At 35.5% G+C, this 27,583-nt stretch overlaps 1 protein-coding gene across 7 annotated transcripts in view; it reads right to left on the bottom strand.

The window, feature by feature from the left end:
• The window catches only part of TINAG (tubulointerstitial nephritis antigen), a 179,965-nt gene that overhangs the window by 102,955 nt on the left and 49,427 nt on the right, over window positions 1-27,583 (bottom strand). For 6 of the 7 annotated variants that reach the window (XM_035295929.3, XM_054254125.2, XM_035295927.3 and 3 more), the window contains 3 exons: window positions 26,131-26,311; window positions 24,644-24,689; window positions 21,443-21,566 (listed from right to left, as the gene is read on the bottom strand). In XM_035295929.3, the coding sequence (XP_035151820.2) occupies window positions 21,443-21,566; window positions 24,644-24,689; window positions 26,131-26,311 (351 nt within the window). Of the gene's footprint in view, window positions 1-21,442; window positions 21,567-22,143; window positions 22,225-24,643; window positions 24,690-26,130; window positions 26,312-27,583 lie in introns of those variants that run through there. The other variant, XM_035295932.3, reaches the window with a different exon arrangement.

The raw sequence follows: 27,583 nt of genomic DNA, 5'->3' as shown, positions 1-27,583 counted from the left end.
CATCACCTTTAGTACACACACAATATAGAAATGTATTAATGCCAAGTAAACTCACATAATATAAATCATATTTGTCAGGACTTAAGGTGGACATAAAGTAATATTGTAATGTAATTTGTGCATACAATTATAATAGCAGACACAAACTCAAAGATTCAGCAAGAACCAACTGTAATTTACTTTTTCTGTTTCTTCAGACTTCAATGGGTAGTTTTTTAGGCCTGGTTTTATTTGACATCTCAGCAATATTCCACACTACAGACCATTCCTGCCTTCGTGGAACTCTCTCTCCCCTTAGGTCTGTGTGACATCAAATCCTCCTTGTTTTCTCTCCCCTCTTTGGACATTTCTCTTCAGTTTTCTGATAAATGTCAGTAATTTTAAAACTTCTGGAGGGAATTATAAGGTAACTTTTCATTGAAAAAATTCACATTAAACTATCTGGCCCTAAAGCTATATGGGCCAGATTATTTTATTTCCTCAATGATTTACGCTATAATCACTTACTTGATCTAATTTTCAACTCATATTAAATTTATGTGTTTTCAGAAAATTAAATCATAAAGATTGGTGGGCTGGTTGTAGTAACATCATGATGGCAATAATTATGATGATGATATTAAAAATACAAATAGTTGTTGCTAACTCTGTGTATGGAGCTTCAATTAATTAACATGGTTCTAAGTACTTTCTGTACATTGACTCAACACCATACTCCTAATTCTAATACAGCCAAAAATAGAAATGTACTTTAACAGCAAGATTCTAATATTTTAGCCCAAAAATCCTGGATTATATTTGGGTTCTTAAATTTATGTTTATTTATATAGTATACATATAGAGATGATCATATGTATGTGTGTTCCTGCATTCTAAAAGTCCTGAAGAATTTAATAAGCATGAAACAAGCTTTTGGGTTTCTTTTGAGTTGTTTTAATGTAGTAATAGTATCTTTCTTTCCAGATTGACAGACCAAATTTCTTTTTCTTTCTAAATTTTACTGATTTTCTCTATCACTGAATGTTATTTTTTTAATATGCGAAAGTGATTTTCTAAAAATTGTGTGAGAGTTACTACATATGGGAAGATGAGTAAGCTCATGAAGAGCAAGCGTATTAAGTGACTTACTTTCAAACACCAGCCTTACAGCTCATGCTTCAAATTTGTCTTAGAAACATTATATATTGCAGCTGGGTGCGGTGGCTCACGCCTGTAATCCCAGCACTTTGGAAGCCCGAGGCAGGTAGAACACAAGGTCAGGAGATCGAGACCAACCTGGCCAAAGTGGTGAAACCCCGTTTCTACTAAAATACAAAAGCCCAGCCAGGTGTGGTGGCGCACGCTTGTAGTCCCAGCTACTCGGGAGGCTGAGGCAGGGGAATCGCTTGAACTCGGGAGGCGAAGGCTGCAGTGAGCCAAAATTGGAGTCGCCACTGCACTCCAGCCTGGAGACAGAGCAAGACTCCATGAAAGAAAAGAAAAGAAATGAAAAGAATGCAATTCAAAAATGTCAAATATCTACTTTATTATTTCTGTGATCAGAAAACAGTAAACATTGTTTAAAAACATATCTGAATGTATTTCATATATCATATATAATATATATCTACATGTAGGCTTCAAATGTGTAATAAAACATATACAAGCCTTCAAAATTTCAATTTGAGAATCCTTGAAAAATAGCATTTCTCCAAAGACAACAAAATGCAGGGTACTTAATCATAGTTTTTAAAAGTAAAAAAAAAAAGTTATCTTCTTTATAAATTAAAAAAAAGAATATTCAATTTAAGTTGTTCTGAGGTTTTTGTTTTGTTTTTTAATCTCACTGGGGGAAAAAAAGAAAATACCTAAATATTGAGAAAAATGAGAGCAATAAAGCAATGTGTACAATACCTGGTAGTAAGACAAAATGGAAGAAGTTGAATTGTAATAGTGAGTGTTTTGAACAAGACACCCCAGAATCAAACTCTAATGATTTTATATAAGAATTATTAAACAATAAGATACATTAAAAGAGTGAGGAAAAGGTACATTATTAATTATGTAGTATTTAAGCTTTTTGTTTTAGAGTTTGAAGAAAAAACTTAGGTCTTCATCACTTAATTATGTGCCCAGATATTTTTCAGGCATACTTTTGACATAATTACTTTAATAATTTAATAACATAATAATAATAATTAATATACTAATTTATAATTTAATAATGATTAGTTAATATTTTAATTGTTTGATTACTAATAATTTAATAATTAAATACAATATGTAAATATATTTATATGTTATATATAATACATTATATTATATATAACATGTATAATATATATGTGACTTGTAATGTGTATAATATATAATTTTTAAACAAAATAAAATTTACAATATTATACAGGTCAAAACCATCAGAAATAAAAATACAAAAACCAGCAATAATGGGGTTTAGTCGGTATTATAAGGAAATATTTCTTCTCTATAGATTCAATGTTTGTGTCCCTTCAAAATTCATGTGTTGAAGTCTTAACTCCCAATGTAACGGTATTAGGAGGTGGGGCTTTTGGGAGGTGCTTAAGTGATGAAGGTGGAATCCTCATGAATAGGATTAGCCCCTATAAAAGACATCACACAGACCTCCCCTGCTCCTTTTGCCATGTAAGGACACAGCAAGAAGACAGTCATCTATGAATAAAAAAGCAGGCCCTCCATCAAACACCAAATATGCTGGTATCACAATCTTAGACACTGTGAGAAATAAATGTGTAGGTCACCCAGCTATGATATTTTTGTTACGGCAGTCTGAAGGAACTAAGACAGCTTCCAATGCATAATGAGCTCATACACAACAAGTTTTAAAAACTAGCACTCTACTAGAAAAATGAACAAAGAACAACAACAAAGAGTTCACAGTAGAGGATGCTCATATGAATAATTAACATGTTCACCTTTAATTCTAGGGCCATTTTCTACTCTAGTTTTCACTTGTACCATCTCTGTAGCACCTGCACATGTTCAGGTAGTGTTCATCTTCTCTTTGCTTTGATACGCTTTTATGCCATTCATTTCTAAACCAATGAGTTCACAATATTACATGTGTCTCTAGAGCTGTCTCCACTATTAGACTATATGTACTTCAAGGTCAGGCAAATTCATGTATGTATTTCCCAGAGGTCATCTCTGCCAAAGTGCATCAAGAAAACATTTCTTTTACTTTTTAATGTTATTCAGCTTCTGCTATGTACCTTGTAGTTTACTAAAATCCTCTTTCTTTTCTTTGCTAACAGTTTCTGAACTCAGACTTATCTCAAAGTAGAATCACCGAGAACCAGGATGCTGAACTGAACAGCTTGCAAGTGTGAAAGACATATTGGTCTCTTTTTCAGGAACATCATTTCACAGGATACAAGGAAAAGAGATGTCACATAAACACTTCTTAGAACTTACACTGTAAACCAAACAATGTTGCTACAAAGGCATGTAAGTTAATATAGAAATAATGGAAGAATCTGAAGAAAACTCAGAGACAGTGAAGAAAGCCAAGATAGGCTCCAAGATCAATAAATAGTCGTCATTAAGTAGAAGAATGACCCCTGACTTGGCTACCTCTTAGTATCATTTTTCACTGGATTCCTCCTTGCTTCACACTCTACCCATAAGTTCTTTCAGATTCCTTTAATATGTCATATTCTATTTCACTGTGAGATTAGGCATTTCCCACTCATATTTCTTGGAGCAGGCTTCTGTTTTCATATATCCTTAACACTTTCTACTTGTCCTACTAGATTCATAGTAGGGGCCACTTTTTCCTGGCAACCTTCCCTGGTCCCCAGATTTGGAATTATGTGCCTTCCTAGATAACACACATCTTCATTACTCAATATATATTTCTATCCTATCTCCATCTACACACTTAATACATTGGATGTTGGCATTTGTTTCTCCTCTTCCCCCACCCCTTTCTCTTTCTTCTCATTCTCTCTCTCTCTCTCTCATGACATTGAGGACAGAGGCACTATCTTACTGATTTTTGTATTCTTAATGCCTACCATGGCACTTGACACATATTACATGTTTTTAAAGAGTTTCTTGTTGAAAAATTAAGCAAATTTTTTTAATCTATATATTAAACATGTAGTTCCAAAGCAAGTAAGAATAGAATTTAGGTATGAAAAACCCTGCATTTGTTCTATTTTAAAGAATTTTTCAGTAAAATAGAGAATATAGAAATTACTTGAGCAAATCTAGGAGGTGACCAGACTTTGAGGAATCTTGACACTGAATCTTTCTTGTTTACACACACACACACACACACACACACACACACACACACACACAGTATTCATAGACCATTAATTTTGAAGTCAGGTAATCTAAAGAGTTTTCTTAATATTCTCAGCCTTTTATTTCTGGAAAAATACAATAATTCCCATCTCATAAGGATTTTTAAAGTATGAAGATGGTATTTCATGACAGTTATACTACAGTAGTTAGAGATAGTTCCACTACAGTGATTATGGATATCCTTGGTATCAAAAGCATGTATTACTTTATTCATATTTTTGAGACACAGTCTCTATGTTGCCCAGGCTGTTCTTGAACTCCTAGGCTCAAACAAGACTTTTGCCTCAGCTTCCTAAGTTGCTGGTACTACAGACACACCACTGTATCTGGCTATTCGAGCTTATAAACAGAGATTCTCTAAATTCACCAAAGAAGACTCTCTAAAAAGAGAACATATAATCTCAGAAACCTTGAGACACATAGACTGAGGTAGCTCTCTAGAAACTCAAAATTTGAACCTCTAATGGTTTTTTCCTTGAAAATTTATGCAAATTTGGAATTCTACTCCAAAATATAACTCTTAAAATGTTCCTGTCAAGTCTTTCCATTTTCCAGTCACCTTGGTGTTTGAGTGGAGCCATTGAACAAATCCTAGCTAAGAAGTACGAATGGAGTTACGGACTGTTTCTGAGTTAAGGCTTTAAGAAGTGCATTTAAGGCCAGGTGCAATGGTTCACACCTGTAATTCCAGCATTTTGGGAGGCCAAGGCGAGCAGATCACCTGAGATCGGGAGTTTGAGACCAGTCTGACAAACATGGAGAAACCCTGTCTCTATTAAAAATACAAAATTAGCTGTGTGTGGTTGCACATGCCTGTAATCCCATCTACTTGGGAGGTTGAGACAGGAGAATTGCTTGAACCTGGGAGGCAGAGGTTGTGGTGAGCCAAGATCACGCCATTGCACTCCACACTCCTGCCTGGGCAAAAAGAGTGAAACTCCATCTCCAAAAAAAAAAAGAAGTAGTACCTTTAAGAATGCCTTCCTCATGCTCATCTTTATTGTCCCTAGGCTGGATGAGATCACAACATGTGACCATCACAGATGACAGATCAACAAAATAGAAAGAGCTGAAGCCCTGAAACCATATAAGAGTCATGCAACAACTAAAACCACCCATCTTAAACTGTTATGTGAACAAGAAATAAACTTCTATTAGTACATTTGAATTATTAAATATTTTGAGTCTATTTGTTGTATGACTACTGTTATTCAAACCAGGGCACCCCACCAAAAAAGAAAAGTGCAAGGAAGAGAGAAGTCTTTTGCAATTGAAAGACATTCTAACATCCAAATTAAATGTTCTTGCAAAGTCTATACTAATTATCTCACATTTATTTGCATTTGCCAAATAAGCATAGTAAAAATGTTCATTCAACTGTCTTAGACTTTCCCATCCATTAAGAACCTATAATTAAAACATCTGCTCAGAATTGATCAATTTGCCTGCGGTTAAATGTAACATAGCATGAAAATTCAGATTTAGCATTTAGTTGTTATTCAAAAATACAGAGGAAAAAGAAAAGATAAATGGAGAAAAACAAGTGGTGGCCCCAACAAAACTATGTCAAATAATTTGTAAATATCCTAAATAATAATTTAATGATCTTGGATTTTAAAAAATTTATTTGTATAAAAAATGGTAAAGAAAAAATACATTAAAATTCAATCCTGAAGCATTACTTTTATGCTCTCTTAAAGGACAAATATCTTTAACCAAAGCTAGGTAGACAGATGTTAGGTAGGTAGGTAGGTAGATAGATATTGAGATATCAATGGTTTATGACTACAAAAGTATGGCAACATAATGAGGCACCTAATATAGAAAATCTTGGCATTTAATTACTTTATAACACTATATCCTTAACCTGTAAAATATTATTTCTTTATTATTACATAACTACCTTTTTATTTTCTCATGATTTTAAAAATCTAACAAATAAAAAAGAAACTAAAGAATCCTAAAATCATTGAGATCAGAATTATCATGACAAAGTATTATGTGAACAAGAAATAAACTTCTGTTAATATATTTGAATTAAATACTTTGAGCCATTTTGACTAAATGATTGGTCTATGTTCTCCAAATTCCTCAGTTCTCTTTTTATCAGTCTTATGCCATTTATCCGTCTTTCTGTCATTATAGTAACTAATCAACCTTGTGTGCAGAGAGCACACACAAGAGGACTGAATAATAACATTACCAAGGCCGAATGATCCCTTTGGGTTTTCCGGTCATCTTCCCCCCCAAACACCTAGATGACCACCACAAACCATCTCTATTTTCTTCACATTTCTAGCAATACATTCCTCTCCTTCAAACACATCTTCTTTCTATAGATAACCTAATCTTCTAGTTCCTGGCGATAAGAGAGACAATCCAACAGAAATTTTTCTAAACTTACCACTACTCTAAACGCCAAAACATTTTCAACTAACCTAATTTTCTCTCCTGATACAATAGAGTTACCACTTAGTCCCCTCTCTAAGACCAATCTCTAGGCATGTCCTTTGAATCGCAACACTTCCAGGCTTCCAGCTTTCTAAGAAATCCTACACTAGCAACTCTCTTCTATTTTTTTTTTTTTTTTGAGACGGAGTTTTGCTCTTGATACCCAGGCTGGAGTGCAATGGCGTGATCTCAGTTTACCGCAACCTCCGCCTCCTGGGTTCAGGCAATTTTCCTGCCTCAGCCTCCTGAGTAGCTGGGATTACAGGCACGTGCCAGCTAATTTTTTGAATCATTAGTAGAGCCGGGGTTTCACCATGTTGATCAGGATGGTCTCAATATCTTGACCTCGTGATCCACCTGCCTAGGCCTCCCAAAGTGCTGGGATTACAGGCTTGAGCCACTGTGCTCCACAAAAAGGAAAAAAACAAAAAGACAGAAAAAAAAAAATAAGCGTAACTTCTTTCTTTTTAAACCTCACTGACCTCTTCCATTCTCTCTGTAAACTCATCTTTTTCTAGTCAATAAATATTGAATTTTCCCATGGCTTTGTCTCAGTCTCTCTTTTTTTTTCTGTGTAGCCCCATCCATGCTCAACTTTTCTCTCTCTTTGAAATCAGTAAATTTGCCTGTCTTTTCTGATAATCCATTGGTGCTTTTATGTCTCAAAAACATCTCAAAATTATGAGGTCCCACATTATAGTTTTCCTCTATCTCATTGTATGTCACTGTTTCCCATCAAGTCATACTTTTAAGTGGATCACTTTTGACTTCTCTTCCACCATGCTCCAATACAAACTCATAGCATGTCCTCTAGCTTTTCACCTTAAATATATCTTGATCCGCTCATATCTCCTAACTCTTCTACCATCTTACCAAGTCCAAACTATTATCTTTAACTTGCAATACTGAAATTTGCCTCTATATCACACTCTTTATACTCAGAGCAATCTTTAAATAATGCAAACAAAGATTATGCCACTTTTCTACTTTAAAAAACTTCAATTACTTTCCTTTTTATATGTTTAATCAAATACTTAACATCCTTGACAAAAATCTATGATATGGCCTACAAGTTCTGCCTTTCGTGATACAGCAATTGCAATCTTCCTTGTGTTCCCACAGTGCTGTGTAATCTTCTAACCATAAGGACTTCACACAAGTTTCTCCCTTTGAATGTTTCTATACAATCCATAAATCTTAGCTCAGACTTTACTTCCGCAGTGACATTTCTCATATCTTCCAAATTGGGCCAAATCTATCATATGTCCTCTTACCACCTTCTACCATGCCTTTATAAAATAAAATTGCAGAAATTCAGTCACAGCTTCAGGCTCTACTTCCAATTGTAGTTCTTTTTCTATTTCCATCACATCTGTGTTTCTTTCTCCACTGAAGTCTTGAAATCCACAGTAATCCCTGAGGATTGGAATCAGCTTCTTGCAAACTCCTGGGAATGTTGATATGTTGATCTTCTATCAATCACAAGTGTTCTCGATGGCATCTAGGACACAGAACACTTTCCAGAAGTTTTCAATTGACTTTACCACACTCACAGCCTATGGAACTGTGAGTTAGTTAAACCTCTTTTCTTTATAAATTACCCAATCTCAGGTAGTTCTTTATAGCAGTGTAAGAATGGACTAATACATCTTCCTTTCACTTGAACACTTAGAGGCCTTTATAGGAGTATTAATTATCTAAATTTTAAGATCCATCAGAGAAATAATTATCTATGGCAGGTATAGCCTTATGAAATGCATTCTTTTAGTAATAAGACTTGAAAGTAGAAATTACTTCTTGATCCATGGGCTATAGAATTGGTATCATGTTAGCATACATGAAGACATTAATCTCCTTGTACATCTCTACCACAGATCTTAGATGATTAGGTATATTTTCAATGACAAGTAATATTTTTAAAGGAATCTCTTTTTTTTGAATAGCAGATCTCAAAAATGGGTTACAATATTCAATGAACCATGTTATAAACAGATTCGCTGTCACTCAGGCTTTGTTGTGCCACTTTTATAATGCACACAGAATTGATTTAGCATAACTCTTAAGAGCCCTAGGATTTTTGGAATGGTAAAAAAGCATTGGCTTAAACTTCAAGTCATCAGCTGCCTTAGACCCTAAAAAGACAGTCAGCCTGTCCTTTGAAGCTTCGATGCCAGGCATTGATGTCTGTTCTCTAGTTATAAAAGTCCTGCATAGCATCTTCTTCAGATAGAAGACTGTTTCACCCACGTTGAAATTCTGTTATTTGTTGTAGCCTCCTTCATCAAGTATCTTAGTTAAATCTCCTGGATAACTTGCTAAAGTTTCTCCATCAGTACTTGTTACTTCACTTTTTACTTTTATATTATGAAGTTGGCCGCCTTCCTTAAGCCTCAAGAACCACTCTCTGCTAACTTTAAACCTTTCTTCAGCAGCTTACTCACCTTTCTCAGCCTCCATGGAATTAAAGAGAGTTAGAACCTTGCTGTGAATTAGGCTTTGGCTTAAGGGAATGTTGTGGCTTCTTTGATCTTCCCACAAGTCCACTAAAACTTTTTCCATTTCAACATAAAGGTGCTTTTCTTTTTGATATTTATATGTTTGCTGGATTAGCACTTATAATTTCCTTCAAGGTTTTTTCTTTGTATTCACACCTTGGCCAGCTTTTCAGTACAAGAGACCTAATTCTTTGGCCAATCTCCAGCAATATGCCTTCTTCCCTAAGCTTAATCATAACTAGCTTTTGATTTAAAGTATGACTCTTCTGAAACAGTTTGGCTCTGTCTCCCCACCTAAATCTCATGTTGAATGATATTCCCCAGTATTGAGGAGGGACCTGGTGGGAGGTGATTGGATCATGGGAGTTGATCTCCCTCTTATTGCTCTCATAATAGTGATGGAGAGTTCTCATGAGACCTGGTTGTTTATACAGTGTGCAGCACCTCCCTCCTCTCTCTCTCTCTCTCTCTCTCCTGTCACCAGGTGACATGCTTGCTTCTCCTTTGCCCTTTGGCCATGATTGTGAGTTTCCTTGTCAGTCATACCTCCTGTACAGCCTATAGAACTGTGAGTCAATTAAATCTCTTTTCTTTATAAATTACCCAGTCTCAAGTAGTTCTTTATAGCAGTATAAGAATGGACTAATACATCTTCCTTTCACTTGAACACTTAGAGGCCTTTATAGGCATACTAATTACCCAAATTTTAATATTATTTTGTCTAAGGGAACAGACAGGCTTGAAGAAAAGAGAGAGATGGGAGAATGCCCCATTAGTAGAAGAGTTAGAACATAACACAGTATTTAACAATTAAGTTTGCCATCTTATGAGTACGATTTGTGGCACCCCAAAACAATTACTATAGTAACACCAAAGATCACCAATCACAGGTCACCGAAATAATGAAAAAGTTTAAAATATTATGAAAATTACAAAAATATAACACAGAGACTCAAGCAAGCACATGCTGTTGGAAAAAACAAAGGTATCTTTAGACTTTCTCCATGTAGAGTTGCCACAAACTTTCAATTTGTAAAAAAGCACAGCATTACGACTAAGCAGGGTGAACAAAAAAGGAAGGCAAAGAGTAGTAGTATGGGATTTATTATAAGTCTCACCAAAGTATCTGAGCTGAGCTATGCATTAAGGGAAGAGCTCCCAAGACAACAGGAAAAGTGGATTTGATGAGCATGGGTTCAACATTTACAAATGTGAATCAAAGGGTTGTCACAAACTTTAAATTTGTAAAAAAAAAAAAAAATACAGCAAGAAACCAAAGCACAATAAAACGAAGTATATCTGCAGTAAATCTGTATATCTGTATATCTGCAGTAAAACTGTGCTCCATAAACAGGAATGACAAGATGAAAAAAAAGTCAATGTTCATACTAATTCTTTCCTGTGATTTTCTAAAAATTTTACTCTTGAATTTATTCATTTTAGTTATTGCACCAATTTCTAAGATTCATAAGCAAAAGTAAATGGAATTAATGCATCACAACCAAGCGGGGTGAAATAAAAAAGGAAGGCAAAGAGTAGTAGCAAAGGATTAACTGTACGTCTCACCAAACTATCTAGTTATAAACTAAGGGCAGAATTCCCAGGACAACAGAAAAGGCTGATTTGATGAGCACGGGTTCAACATTTACAAACTCAAATCAAAACTGAGGAGTGCCTCAGCTCTCTCCTCTAATTTCTCCCTAATCTATTTTTTCGGACAAGTAACTTCTCTATGTAAAGATAAGTAACAGCAAAGGAAAATTAGTGCAGAACATAAGGAAAAAACTCATTCATTCATTCATTGAATAGAGAAAACATTAGCACATTATGGATCATCAGATCAGTACCGTATTTGGTGGTTTGGCTACATCAGTAAATAATACAGACACCTGCTTTCTTGGAACTTCATTCTAGTAAAGATGACAGAAAATACACAATCAACATAAAAAGCCAATTAAATTATACATCATGTTAAAAAGTGATAATTGTATAAAATTTAAAAAAATAAAGCAGGTAGGGGGATCAGGATTGCTGGAGCAGGGGGCAAGTCACAAATTAAACAGGGCAGCGAGTGAGGACATATTGAGAAGGTGAGACCTGAGCAGAGACTAGATGGAGACACAGACACTAAGGAACTGGATATCCAGTAGAAGAGCATTTTAGGAAGAGAAAAATCCCTGAGGTGCATGTTGTTGAAACACTTAAAAATCACTAGAGCGGGAAATCAGGGTACAGATGGGTAGGAGTTGAGATCAGAAAGTTGATGGGAGTGAAAGTAGGCTAGAAGGAGAGTCCTCAGAACATGTTGGCCCTTGTAAGCCATTGTGAGAAATTTGGCCTTTAATCTGATGGAATTGGGAATATATTGTAGGGTTCTGAGCAAAGAATGACAAGATCTAAGGTTCTAAGGGAAAACCCTGTTTTCTATGTTGAGACTAGACTGCTGAGGAGCAGAGATCAATGCAGGAAAATCTGTTAGAAGCTACTTCAGTAATCCAAGTGCAAAATAGTAGGTAGCGGTGGCTCAGGCCAGGGTGATGGTGGTTCGGATAGTGAACAGGGTGAAAGGGCCAAGAGAGGCTGTGACATATTGAAAGTAAATTGTGAAGTAAAGGAATAAAGGATGACTCTAAGTTTTCCAGCAGAGAATATGGAAAAACAGAGCTGTCATTAATTAAGACAGAAAAGACTGATGCCATTTAGCAAGAATAAAGAGAGAAGAGAGAAGATCAAGGGTTCAGTTTTGGAAATGCTGAATTTGAAGCATTTACCTCCCTAATAAGGTATCCAGGTGAGGATGTCAAATAGGCCATGGAATGTATGAGTCTGGAGTTCAGGAAAGAGATCTAGGCTGAGATATCAATTCAGTTGATGTCAGCTTTTAGATGATATTTAAAGCCAGGATGACTCAGAAAGATGAGCTCACCAGAGAATGGGTGAGACTAGAAGCATGAGAAGAACCAAGGCCTGAGACTGGGGCATTTCAAAAGTACAGGGGAAAAATACAGCAAAGTACACTGCAAAGTGTTGGCCAATAAGAAAAACAAAAACTTAGATGAAGAGGATGAGGAAGTTCTGGGATCTGACCAATGAATTTGAAACCTGGGGCCTTAGATAACCTTCAAATCAATATTTTTGTGAAGAGAAAGGGGGTAATGGAAACATAATTGGTACAGTTTAAGAAAGATTGGAAAGAGAATTAAAAGTGATTTCAGGCAAATCTTGCAAGGATTTTGCTATAAAGAGTGAACATAAACGGGGTGTGGAGAAAGCAGAGTCCAAAAAAAGTGTTGAGTTTTGTTTTGTTTTTTTTTTAAATCTAAGAGATAACAGCACTATTTGTATGGTGGCAGAAATAAAATTGATTACAGAGAAGAAAAAGGAGAAGTTGCTTCTTCATGTCCTTGAATAGCCAAGAGGGCCTAGAGACTACAATAAATGAAGAGAGATTTAGACAAAAACATCTCCTTTGCTGAAGAATTAAAATTATCTCATTTCATTAAATTTTATTAATTCAAGTAAAGTTACCCTCAATAGCAATATTTTTAAATGCTATATCCTGTGTTGTGTATTTTTGTTTGTCTCTCTAACTTTTCACTAATAAAGAGAAAGATAAGATTTATCTGAAAGGTTTTTTTAAAAAATATATGATAAAAATAATCTTGGAGCATTAATATGACATAATTTTGGATTTTTTTTCTTTTTCTTTTTTTTTTTTTTGGAGACAGTCTCACTCTGTAGCCCAGACAGGAGTGTAGATCTAAGCTCACTGCAACCTCTGCCTCCAAGGTTCAAGCAATTCTCGTGCCTTCGCCTCCTGAGTAGCTAGGATTACAGGCATCTGCCACCACGCTCAGCTAATTTTTGTATATTTTTTATTGATAATGTTAACTTTAGCATTTGTTTAATTTTTTAAATTATATTTTAGCTTCTGGGGCACATGTGCAGATCATGCAGGTTCTTGCATAGGTACATACATGGCAATGTGGTTTGCTGCCTCCATCCCCCCGTCACCTATATCTGGCATTTCTCCAAGTTATCCCTCCCCAATCTCCCCACCCTGCACTGTCCCTCCCCTAGCCCCCATAACAAACCCCAGTGTGTAATGCTCCCCTCCCTGTGTCCATGCATTCTCATGGTTCAACACCCACCTATGAGTGAGAACATGTGGTGTTTGATTTTCTGTTCCTCTGCCAGTTTGCAGAGAATGATGGTTTCCAGATTCATTCATGTCCCTACAAAGGTCATGAACTCATTCTTTTTTATGCTGCATAGTTTTCCATGGCATATATGTGCTGCATTTTCCTTGTTCAGTCTATCATCAATGGAAATTTGGGTTGCTTCCAGGTCTTTGCTATTGTAAACAGTGCCACAATGAACATACGCATGCATGTGTCTTCCTTAACAGAAAAATTCATAATCCTCTGGGTATATACCCAGTAATGGGATTGCTGGGTCAAATGGAATTTGTATTTCTAGGTCCTTGAGGAATTGCCACACTGTCTTCCACAATGGTTGAAACTAATTTACACTCCCACCAAAGTGTGAAAGTGTTCCTATTTCTCTACATCCTCTCCAGCATCTATTGTCTCCAGATATTTTAATGATTGCCATCCTAACTGAAGTGAGATGGTATCTCAATGTGGTTTTGATTTTCATTTCTTTAATGACCAGTGATGATGAGCATTTTTTCATATGTTTGTTGGCTTCATATATGTCTTCCTTTGAAGTGTCTGTTTATATCCTTCACCCAGTTTGGGATGGGTTTGTTTTTTTCTTGTAATTTTGTTTTAGTTCTTAATAGATTCTGGATATTAGCCCTTTGTCAGATGGGTAGACTGCAAAAATTTTTTTCCCATTCTGTTGGCTTCTGGTTCACTCTAAAGATTGTTTCTTTTGCTTTACAGAAGCTCTGAAGTTTAATTAGATCCCATTTGTATATTTTGCTTCTGTTGCCAATGCTTTCAATGTTTTAGTTCTTGCCTGTGCCTATGTCCTGAATGGTTTTGCCTAGGTTCTCTTCTAGGGTTTTTATGGTGTTAGGTCTTATGTTTAAGTCTGTAATCCAGCTGGAGTTAATTTTAGGGTAAGGTGCCAGGAAGGGGTTCGGTTTCTGCTTTCTGCACATGGCTAGCCAGTTTTCCCAACACCATTTATTAAATAGGGAATCCTTTCCCCATTGCTTGTTTTTGTCAGGTTTGTCAAAGATCAGATGGTTGTAGATGTGTGGCGTTGCCTCTGAGGCCTCCGTTTTGTTCCACTGGTCTATATCTCTGTTTCAGTACCAATACCATGCTGTTTTGATTACTGTAGCCTTGTAGTATAGTTTGAAATCAGGTGGCGTGATGCCTCTGGCTTTGTTCTCTTTGCTTAGGATTGCCTTGGCTATGTCGGCTCTCTTTTGGTTCTGTATGAAGTTTAAGGTGTTTTTTCCAGTTCCATGAGGAGGGTCATTGGTAGCTTGATGGGGATAATGTTGAATCCATAAATAACTTTGGGCAGTGTGGCCATTTTCACAATATTGATTCTTCTTAATCACCGGCATGGAATTTTTCTCCATCTGGTTGTGTTGTCTCTTATTTCATTGAGCAGTGGTTTGTAGTTCTCCTTGAAGAGGTCCTTTACATCATTTATTAGTTGTACTCCTAGGTATTTTATTTTCTTTGTAGCAATTGTCAATGGAAGTCAGCTCTTGATTTGGCTCTCTGTTAGTCTGTTATTGGTGTATAGGAAAACTTGTGATTTCTGAACATTGATTTTGTATCCTGAGACTTTGCTGAAGTTGCTTATCAGTTTAAGGGGATTTGGGGCTGAGATGATGGGGTCTACTAAATACAAAATCATTTTCTCTGCAAATAAGGACAATTTGATTTCCTCCTTTCCTAACTGAATACTCTTAATTTCTTTTTCTTGTCTGATTCTCTGGCTAGAACTTCTAATACTATATTGAATAGGAGTTGTGAGAGAAAGCATCCTTGTCTGTGCCAGATTTCAAAGGGAATGCTTCCAGTTTTTGCCCATTCAGTATGATATTGGCTGTGGGTTTGTCATAAATAGCTTTTATTATTTTGAGATAGCTTCCCTAGATACCTAGTTTATTGAGAGGTTTTAGCATAAAGTGCTGTTGAATTTTGTCAAAGACTTTCTCTGCCTCTATTGAGATAATCATGTGATTATTTTCTTTGGTTCTGTCTACGTGGTGGATTATGTTAACAGACTTATGTATGCTGAACCAGCCTTGCATCCCCAGGACGAAGCCTACTTGATTGTGATGGATAATCTTTTGGGATGTGCTGTTACAATCGGTTTGACAGTATTTTATTGAAGATTTTTGCATCTATGTCCATCATGGATATTGGCCTGAAGTTTTCTTTTCTTGTTGAGTCCCTACCGGGTTTTGATATCAGAATAATGTTGGTCTCATAAAATGATTTGGAAAGGATTTCCTCTTTTTGTATTGTTTGGAATAATTTCAGAAGGCATGGTACCAGCTCCTCTTTGTATGTCTGGTAGAATTCAGCTGTGAACCATCTGGACCTGGACTTTTTTTAGTGTGTAGCCTATTAATTGCTGCCTCAACTTCAGCCCTTGTTATTGGTCTATTCAGGGATTCAACTTCTTCCTGCTTTAGGCTTGGATGGCTGAAAGTGTCCAGGAATTTATCTATTTCTTCCAGGTTTACTGGTTTATATACATAGAGTTGTTGGTAGTAATCTCTGATGGTAGTTTGTATTTCTGTGGAATTGGTGATGATATCCCCTTTATCGTTTTTTATTGCATCTATTTGATTCTTCTATCTTTTCTTTTTCATTAGTCTAGCTAGCTGTCTTTCTATTTTGTTGATCTTTTCAAAAAACTGGCTCCTAAATTTATTGATTTTTTTTAAGGATTTTTTGTGTCTCTATCTCCTTCAGTTCTGCTCTGATCTTAGTTATTTCTTGTTTTCTGCTAGCTTTTGGGTTTTTTTAATCTTGGTTCTCTAACTCTTTCAATTTTGACTATAGGGTGTCGATTTTAGAACTTTCCTTCCTCCTCATGTGGGCATTTATTGCTATAAATTTTCCCCTAGAGACTGCTTTAAATGTGTCCCAGAGATTCTGGCACATTTTGTCTTCGTTCCCATTGGTTTTGAAGAACATCTTTATTTCTGCCTTCATTTCATTGTTTATCCAGTCAAAGTTCAGGAGCCAGTTGTTCAGTTTCCATGAAGTTGTGAGGTTCTGAGTTAGTTTCTTAATTCTGAGTTCTAATTTGATTGCACTGTGGTCTGAGAGACTCCTATGATTTCTGTTCTTTTTCATATGTGAAGAGTGATTTACTTCCAATTATGTGGTCAATTTTAGAGTAAGTGTGATGTGGTCCTGAAAAGAATGTAGATTCTGTGGACTTGGAGTTGAGAGTTCTGTAGATATCTATTAGGTTTGCTTGGTCCAGATCTGAGTTTAAGTCTGGATATCTTTGCTAATTTTCTGTCTTGTTGATCTGTCTAATATCAACAGTGGAGTGTTAAAGTCTCCCACCATTATTGTGTGGGAGTCTAAGTCTCTTCGTAGGTCATTAAGAATTTGCTTTATGTATCTGGGTGTTCCTGAATTGGGTGTGTATATATTTAGGTTCATTCACTCTTCTTGTTGCATTGATCCTTTTACCATCATTATGTAATGCCCTTCTTTGTCTCTTTTGGGCTTTGTTAGTTTAAAGTCTTTTTTATCAGGGACTAGGATTGCAACTCCTTTTTTTTTCTCTCCATTTACTTGGTAGATCTTCCTCCATCCCTTTATTTTGAGCCTATGTGTGTCCTTGCAAGTGAGATGGGTTTCCTGGATACAGCACACTGATAGTTTTTGACTTTTTATCCAATTTGCCAGTCTGTGTCTTTTGATTGGGGCATTTAGCTCATTTACATTTAAGGTTAATATCATTACATGTGAATTTGATCCTGCCATTCTGATGCTATCTGGTTGTTTTGCTCATTAGTTGATGCATTTTCTTCATTGTGTCGATGCTCTTTACCATTTGGTACATTTGTGGAGTGGGTGGTACTGGTTGTTCCTTTCTGTGTTTAGTGCTTCTTTCAGGAGCTCTTGTAAGGCAGGTCCAATGGTGACGAACTCTCTTGGCAATTGCTTGTTCATAAAGGATTTTATTTCTCCTTGGTTTATGAAGCTTAGTTTGGCTGGATATGAAGTTCTATGTTGAAAGTTCTTTACTTTAAGGATGTTGAATATTGGCCCCACTCTCTTCTGGCTTGCAGGGTTTCTGTCGAGAGATCTTCTGTGAGTCTGTTGTGCTTTCCTTTGTGGGTGACCTGACCTTTCTCTCTGGCTGCCCTTAGCATTTTTTCCTTCATTTTAACCCTGGTGAATCTGACGATTATGTGCCTTAGGGTTGCTCTTCTTGAAGAATATCTTTGTGGTCTTTTCTGTGTTTCCTGGCTTTGAATATTTGCCTTCCTTGCTAAATGTGGAACTTCTCCTGTATAATATCCTAAAGGGTGTTTTCCAGCTTGGATTTATTCTCTCCATCACACTCAGGTACACCTATCAAACACAGATTAGGTCTTTTCACATAATCCCATATTTCTTGGAGGCTTTGTTCATTTCTTTGCACTTTTTCTCTCTAATCTTGCCTTCTCATTTTATTTCATTGATTTGTTCTTCAATTTCTAATATCATTTCTTCTGCTTGGTCAATTCGTCTACTGAAACTTGTGTATGGTTCGTGAAGTTCTCATGTTGTATTTTTCAGCTCCATTAAGTCATTTATATTCTTCTCTATGCTGTTTATTCTCATTAGCATTTTGTCAAACTTTTGTCAAGGTTCTTAGCTTCTTTGTATTGGATTAAAACATGTTCTTTTAGCTCAGAGTAGTTTGTTATTACCCACCTACTGAAGCCTGTTGCTGTCAATTCAACAGACTCATTCTCCATTCAACTTTGTTCCCTTGCTGGTGAGGAGTTGTGATCCCTTGGAGAAGGAGAGGTGTTCTGGTTTTTGGAGTTATTATCCTTTTTGTGCTGGTTTATTTCCATCTTCATGGCTTTATCTACCTGTGGTCTTCATAGTTGGCAGCTTTCAGATGGAGTCTTTGAGTAGACATCCTTTTTGTTGATGTTGAAGCTATTTCTTTCTGTTTTTTAGTTTTCCTTCTAACAGTCAGGCCCCTCTGCTGCAGGACTGCTGGAGGTCCACTCCAGACACTGCTTACCTGTGGATTACCCACAGGGGCTACAGAACAGTAAGGGTTGCTGCCAGTTTCTTCTACAGTTATCTTCATCCCAGAAGGGTACCTGCCAGATGTCAGTGTGAGTTCTCCTTTATGAGGTGTCTCTTTAGATATACAGGGGTTGGGGAGCTGCTTGTAGAAACAGTGTGTCCCTTATAGGAGCTCATGTGCTGTGCTGGAAGCTCTTGTTCCACTGAGAGCCGCTGGAAAGATATGTTTAAATCTGCTGCAGCGGAACTCATAACTGTCTTTTCCCAGGTGCTCTGTGCTGGGAAGGTGGGGCTTTGTTCATAAGTTCCTGATGTTCTGTTGCCTTTTTTCAGAGATACCCTGCCCTGCAAGGAGGTAGTCTAGTCACAGTCTGCCAGCAGAGGTGTTGCTGCCAGTTTCTTCTACTGTTATCTTCGTCCCAGAAGGGTACCTGTCAGATGTCAGCCTGAGCTCTTCTTTATGAGGTGTCTCTTTAGATATACAGGGGTTGGGGAGCTGCTTGTGGAGACAATCTGTCCCTTATAGGAGCTCAAGTGCTGTGCTGGGAGTTCAAGTGCTGCTGCGGGCTCTGCCCAGCTGCTGTGTAAACTTCCTTGCAGTTTTGTTTACAGAAATACAGTTGGAACTGCCTCGGTAATGGCGGACTGCCTCGGTAATGGCGGACTGCCTCAGTGATGGCAGACTGCCTTGGTAATGGCAGACTGCCTCGGTAGTGGTGAACTCCCTTGGTAGTGGTGGACTGCCTTGGTAATGGCAGATGGCTTTCCCCCAGCCAAGCCGGACAGTCCAGGATCCAGCTGCACTTGCTGTGAAACTCTCAACCCTGAGCATTTCAGATTGCTGGTCTTTGTAGGGGTGGGATCCACTGAATCAGATCAGCTGGATCCCTGTTTCAGCTCCTTCTTTTTCAGTTAAATGGGTGGCTCTGTCTCCCAGGTGTTCCAGGCACCAGTTGAAATAGCTGCCAAGATTTATGTGAATTTTTATGTAGAAACCAGCTGCACCAGATGAAACAGCTGTGCTGGAAACTCATGGTACTTTTTGGCCCAGGAATCTCCTGGTCTGTGGGCAGTAAAAACTCATTTGGAAATGTGGTGATCACTCACTCTCTGCATTGTTCTCACTGGGACCTGCACTCCAGAGCTGTTCTTATTTGGCCATCTTAATTTTTGTATTTTTTTGTAAAGATAAGAGTTCAAATGCCTGACCTCATGCAATCTACCTGCCTTGGCCTCCCAGAGTGCTGGTATTACAGGCATGAGCAACTGAATCCAACCTGATTTGTTTTGTTTTGTTTTTTAACTATCTTCTTTTTAGTTATTAATTTTAGTAGTGAGTATAACATCATTTTATTAAAAATGATACACTTTTAAAAAATTAAGGCAAGCATCTTTTTCCATATAACCTTAAAAAGTAGGGTAATAGGAAGCTACCATAGGCTTCTAAAGACAAGTTATGCTGAATAATTAAAACTCTTCAGTTTTATAACCCTATTAAAATGGAAAAGTGTTTCTTTCAAATTCAGTATTTGATAGAATGTTACAAACTGGCATCTTAATATACCGTCATGAAAACATTAGAAAAATTTTCCTTTTCAAAAAATCTGAAGTACTATAGTATCTTGCTTTCCTGTGAAATCACTTTCTTTTCCTTCCTTCCTTCTTTCCTCCTTTCCTCCCTCCCTCCCTTTCTTCCTCCCTTCCATCTCTTTCTTTCCTTTCCTTTCTTTCTTGTTTCTCTACAGTTATATACCTAGGAGATTCATTAAAAATACTCGGAAATTTCAACAGAGGTTATTATCTCTGAATGGTGAAAACATTTATAAATACACACATACACACATGTATTACATTTTTTTTTTCCAATTTGTAGATTTAGTATTCTACATTAATATGAAACATCATATTCTTCAATCTTAAAATACATGTATTTTCACATTCCTGAAATCAACACAAGTCATAAAATTAGTATTATCTTAGCTTCAAAAAAAGGTGATGATTTTTTAATTGAAATATTCAAGTATTTAAAACAAAAGAGGGACAACGATTAAAGAGACATCACACTGGATAGTTTGTCTATCCGGTGTGATTTAAAGATGTTTCAAAGATCCGTAGTGATTTAAAGGTGTTTCAAAGATCAGTAAGGAGAAGATAATTTGATTGTAGGTGCGGTTGTTTTGTGTAGGCTCAATAAAATTAAGTCATTAAGGACATGTTCAATAGAATGAAGTTATTTACCATAATATCCAAGATGAGAACAGTGAGGGTTTTAGATGGATAAGAAAACTTTGTAGCATGTCATTTGAATTAGAGCGAGACATTATGAGATGTTTTAGTCAGAACGAATTGAGAAAGCACTGGGAAAGTGGTCTCATAACCACACTGTCTTTCAGAGTAGGGCCTATATTAAAAATAACTCACTCCTAAAATTCCACCACCAAATTCTGAACTTCTTTCTTGCTCTTGCATAGATTAACATATTTTACTTACAAATTTGATCAATCTAATTTTGACAATTCTCACATAAAGTAACCTTACATTGAATTATAGGTGACCTTACGTCTCTTTCTGCTTAATCTTTGCTATTTGCAATTCTATTCACAACCGTTTTCCCAAACCATAATACACCTTGGATTTGCTCTCTTTCCTTGATTATGCCATATGTAGAAATTATTTCAATAATATATTTTCCTTGCCCTTAGAACAGATTCTTCAGGACATAGTGACAAGAAGTGAGAGCTAGAAAATGATCATTTTGTCCCCAGAATGCCGAGTTAGCCTATTACTGGACTTGAAAATAATGACTAAATAGTAGCAAGGCTTAGATCATTTTTCATTTGTATCACAATCTATCCTACAAAAGAAATTCTAGCATTGAAAACACTACATATTCTTATTTTCAGTTTCATTTTCCAAAAGCATTACAGGAGTAATTTTTTTTAATTGCCTTACCCAGTGAGTTTGACTGCATGTGTCTGAAGCTTTTGAAATTTTTCTGATTCTTTATTTGTGCTGGTAACATGTCTATATATTCCTGTCTTATAATGGAAGAAATCCTCATGGACTTTCATTATGGCTAAAATAAAATCCAACAAAACACAGCATTAAAATATCTTTAAAAACCACCAGAAAATTTCACAGAACAATCAATGGGTAAATTGCAAGGACTTCAATTTAAAAAGGGGTGTGCAATTTGCCTAATTTTCTTTCCTACTTAATTTAATTAGTTGAAATATCTTTTGTTATCTTATAAAAACAACTTTTAACTATTTAGAATTATTAAGTATGCATTATGCTTTTAAAACACCATCTAGTCTAATCAGCAGAGACTCTACTACCAAAAATTAAGCCCTTGCAGGAAAAGCACACTATACTTGGTCTGTGATTTCTCCATTAACCTTGTGCTTTATCACAAGCCTCTTAAAACTCCAATTAAGCTAGCAGAGCCTAGCAAACTGGGCTTAAAGCAATTGTCCTTAATCCTCATAAGTAAATACGAATCTTTCTTTGGTGAGCTAGAATAAAAAAAGCAAACTCCTAGCAAAAGAAAACTTTGATAGGATTTCATCCTCCCAGCTCTGGAGAGATAAGCAATGTTGTACACTTGGAAAAGTAGAGTTTATACTTTAGACACCTGTCCTTCATTCCCTTACCTAGATTACTTCATTTCTCTATTGTGTGCTGCTTTGTGGAAGGGCTGTGGCAATTCAGGATGAAGACTTTAAACTTCTCTTCTAGAACATATGAATTTAAAAATTTTTAGTTGGGATTAGATATGTTTATCTTGATAACTGTGTAAAATGCTTGTCTTAATTAGACAAGCATTTTAAATAAAACAGGAACTAACCTAACTAGTGTTTGACAGATCCTTAAAACAAAAACTTATACTTGAAAGTTAAATGTAGCTTTTCTAATGTTCCACTTTTTGTTTCATTGTTTAATGTTCCATGCCTTTTCTGATGCTGTGCAAATAGTCACAAAAGGTTAAAACTTCTTTATCTACTCTAAAACACATTCCTATAGGATTTTAAGAATTTATGTAACTGTAGACTCGATACAGATCTCTGCTTTTGTTCTCTTCTCATCACCTATACTTATTTTTAATCCTACAGATTTTAGAAGAATGTACACAATGTTATTCATTCAGGGTTCTATTGCCTTTACACTCTTACATACTGAGACAGGGAAAATGCGGTATGCAAGGCCAGACAATAACAAGCAGGTAATCCTGTAACATCGATTGCAAGAAGAGTCAACCAGCATTCTATCCATTTATAAAAATGTGAAGATATTTCTAGTGGTTTTTCTTTTCTATAGAACCATTCACACTCTTAGGTCTTATGATTCAGTGTTTCTCTAAGCATCATAAATAAAATATATTCATTATTCCTGAAAAACACTGCCAACTAAAGAAAAAGGATGAGAAGCCATCATAATTACCTGAAAGATGGTTTCTTTCTGCAGTTTCTGATACCAAACCCACTTGATAAATCCACAAATACATAACTATACAAGTTATGATAATGCAATTTTACTTTTGGAAAATTACAGCAAATTCATGATACAGAATTTTAAGATGGATGAGAGCCTTGATTGTTGTTCCTCTCTTGCTCCTGACTTAGACGGGTAGGAAGCAGGTTCTCAAGAAACCTTTGTAAATTGGGTGTCGAATAACTTGCATTTTTGTTTTATTGCTTTTAAATGTTATTCTTTATTTTTGATTCATTCTTTGAAATTTAGGAGCATTTCAGTATATGGCCATAAAATAAACCTAAGGTATTTATATTTTCTCATTTGAAATAATTACAATTCAAAATTGTTTGACTTATTTTAAAAAAGAGGGAGAGAGGGAAGAAGAAAAAAATGCTTGAAACAATAATACAATGACTTGAAGATTCTGAAAGGTTAAGTAAATTGCCCAGTTATTTAAATAGCAAATGCCAAAATTGGGATTTTTTAGTGCAACCTTGAGTTCAGAAGCCTGTGAGCCTTTAAATTTGTGGAGCATATTAGTGGAGCATGCCTTGAAATTAAAGATTATTTCCCTCACTCTTAAAATGACCAACAAATACACAGCTTACAAAGCTGTAAGGGGGAACAGAAAACTTCTCTTCATTTTTTTCAGGTTTTGAGTAATGTCCCACAATTTTTAAAAATTAAATTCAGGACATGTTTATGTAAGCCGTGGTTTCCAATAAATGCCAAGTGGTGAAAATGATCAATAAAAATTTATCCCACACAATTATAAAATTTATGATTCTTGTCTATATATATGTAACCAATATAATTAGATCAGTGTTCAGAAAAATTAAAATTGGCACTAGTTTCTTAGGTATGCAACAAATGTTTTTACATTTAATTTTGGCCTATTTTTTATTCCACTTTATTGATAATATATTCCAGGCCCTTCAGTATTCAAAAACCTAAATTTTCATTTTTGGCCTCATTGGATTTGTTCTTCCACGCACTTCAAGTCAATGTTTATACAGGGAATACATTCTGTGAATTTACCCTTATCCAGGCCATTGGAGCAAAATAAAATTCAACAGGTAAGCAGAATAAATTATTATCAGAGATAATATAAATCAAAGGCAATGTACAATAAGTAACTGTGTTATTTTATTATTTACTGTTAGTTTACTCCACATAAAACATTTACAAAATTGATCAGATTCAATAGCTTTCTGGTGTATTCTATTTACTTTGAGCTAATAGAAGGAAACTATTAATCCTCAATTTATTTTAATCCACTACCTAATCCATTTAAACTGAAGGCAAGAAAACGGCATGTATGATTCTTAAATATGACTGAATAAAGTAAGCTTCATTACAAATTAATCAGTTGGCATTTCATGTTTGACTTTCTGTTGGTCAGGATCACTCTGGAAAGACTCTGGAGACATTCATCAAATATGTAATATTTAGGAGTTCAATTTTTAAATTACTCTATCTTCTGAAAATAAAATGGCAGCTAAGTAAGATATAGCTAAGCATATCTCTCATAACTGCACTAATTTTTAAGTGTTGAACCCTTTTGAATATTCCTAAAGTGAAATTTTTCTTTCTTTTATTAAACTCCTATTACGTGAGCTCAGTGTAATGTTGCTTATTAAAAGAATGAATAAGAGAAAACTATCTTTCATCCAGGCTTACCTTGAACTGGCCCATTTTGCATGATTTCTTTCATTATCTCAGTTTCCTGGATGGAAAAATATGAATGAGCAATATCATTATCAGAGCATACTAAACCTATTGATTGGTGTACAATATTAAGTGTTTGCAATTCACTCTCAATCATACTTTGAAAAACTCATGTTATTATGCTGCATCAATGAAATTGTTAAAGACAGGAAGCACCCATTTGTTTTAATGACATTTATCACTAAGTAGTAATTTTGGAGTGGAGAGGAAACACAGTAACTTTTTATGGTTATAAAAAAATAAACAAGGTAAGTTTAAACAATATTTAATTAGTGGAGATTAATAGTACCTGTAGTCTTTTTCTCACAAGAGCTATCCCAAATGATTGTTTAGTTGTTGCAGTAGTTTTAGTACAAATATGTCTATGATGTCTCCTAATGTATAATGCAGCCATCTGTAGGGCGGCAGGGCACTCATTCATTCATTCTGTGCACGCTGAGCACAAACTACATGCCAGAAACTATGACAGGAACAAGTATTAACCCTGCACCTATACTCAAGTTATTTACAGTTTGGTTGAATGACACTACTAATTCCATTATTACATAATGAGATCAATTGTAGAGACAAGCACAGTGTTATGATTGCAAACAAAAAAAGGGAAATTAATTCTGCCTAGAAATCAAGGAAAACTTCACAGAGAAGATAAAGTTTTTACCTGGGCCTTAACATTTGTTTGGCATTCTAGATGGAAAGGTTTAATAACCATTTGCATCCAAGGAATTATCTCCTAGGTAGGTGGAAAAGTATAACACAGCATGGTGTACCTGGGGAACAGGGACTAGTTCTATATATAAGGAACATTATGTGCTGGTAGAGTGGCAGATGGTGGCAGGACATAAGTGAACAAAACTAGTAAGTCAAAATCAACTCAAAAACAAAGGTCAGTGTGCCATGGTTAAATACTGAATTGTATTCTGGAGATAACTGGGAGGCACTGGAGGTTTGCAAATTCTGAAAATGAGAAGGCTTGGGTAACACTGATATGATGAAGTAAATTTGCAGAGGCTTTTAACAGACAACCTAGAATCCAAGGCGGTATTTTTCCTGTTAGACCCAGATCCTCTTAAATTATTTTGTTGAGTGAGGCAAGGATTGAAAAAATGAGCTAACCGCACCAAAAAAGTCAATGAAAAAGTGTTTAAGCTTTTGTCAAGTTCAAATACATTTATATATACATATTATGAAACATAATTTTAAAACACTATTTCCTTGGACATTTTTTTAATTGAAGCTAATTTTTACATTGCTAATATTACACAGATAAGACATGATACCAAAACTAAAAGTACTTAAAAATATTAAAAATGATACATGAAAATAATATATTTATTTTAGAATATAATAGTTTTAAATAGTTTTTAAATTGTTTTAGTTACAGCAGTGATACATATGTTTGAGAAAGTCAACTATTCTTGATTCTTTGCATTTAGACTTACACTGGAAGAGACTCTGTATGGAGGAGAACATTGGTAGATCCTGTTAGATTTTTCTATGTTGTTGGGACATGGCTTTGTGGCATGCCGTTTTCCTCGTCCATCAGACCTGCTTGCCATGGCACATCCACTATTGGTAGCATTTTGGTCCTTGAAAAGTGGATAGCATGCATGGGATACCAGCCTATGAGGAATAAGCAAAAAACAAAGGTAATATTTCAGAAAATGCCATAATATCCTGTTTTTATTTAATTTTACTAAATTAAACCTTCATAAATTATTCCGATTACTTACATGCATAATTTTCAAAATAGTGACTGATTATAGTGACTAATAATGACTAAAACAGTGACAGAAGCCCAGTGACATTACACTCTTCCCTACCTCCTGTTTCTTCACTATAATTTTAAAAATCTTGCTTCAATCAATTTTTAATAAATAATCGTATCTGTAGTATAGAATTTCCTGAAGATAAAAAATGCCTGCCAATATTAAGTCTGTGCTAATACTAATAGGAGAAGGACCCCTTCAACCTGTATATATAATTATAATTTGGAAGAGCTAAATTCAACATAAATAAGACAATGAATCTGACTATTACTAGATGGGATATTAAAATTACATAAGTTGCAGCATTAAAGTTTTTATTTTGTTTTGTTTTCATGTTTTTATATTTTTATTAAGGTATAGATATGTTATACATAATACAAACTATTATATATCGGTGGTTCATGGTACTTTCGGAGCAACAGTATAATATTAATATAATATTTAGAGTTAATAAAGTAGAAAACTATCAGATGTGTGTATGATCTAAAAGACAGAAAATGATTTTCACTTCTGAGTTTTAAACTAAACATAGCACAGTACAAATTATTTAGCACCAATTCCAACTTAATAATATTGAATAAAAAGGTAAATGGAAGGAAAATTAAATCATAGAAATGATATTATCAATATTCTGTGCTGAAATGGCCACAGAAGTGTCCGCTAGGATTGGCTCATGAAAATGTAATAGTGTCCAACACAGTATGAGTATCCGAGGAAAGAATATGACAAAAGCAAAACCATTGAAAACACTCAAACAACCTAAAATATAGTGCATTAAATGCATTACATTTGTATTAAATGATCAGTGCTGTGGACTGAACTGTGTCCATTTAAAAAGCACGATGAAAATGGCCATACTGCCCAAAGTAATTTATAGATTCAATGCTATCCCCATCAAGCTACCACTGACCTTCTTCACAGAACTGTAAAAAACCACCTTAAACTTCATATGGAACCAAAAAAGAGCCTGCATAGCCAAGACAATCCTAAGCAAAAACAAAACAAAACAAAGCTGGAGGCATCACATTACCTGACTTCAAACTATACTATAAGGCTACAGTAATAAAAACAGCATGATATTGGTACCAAAACAGACATATAGACCAATGGAACAGAACAGAGGCCT

Source organism: Callithrix jacchus, chromosome 4 (assembly GCF_049354715.1).
Source record: "Callithrix jacchus isolate 240 chromosome 4, calJac240_pri, whole genome shotgun sequence".
NCBI classification, from domain to species: domain Eukaryota; kingdom Metazoa; phylum Chordata; class Mammalia; order Primates; family Cebidae; genus Callithrix; species Callithrix jacchus.
This window is presented reverse-complemented; position numbering and strand designations above follow the sequence as displayed.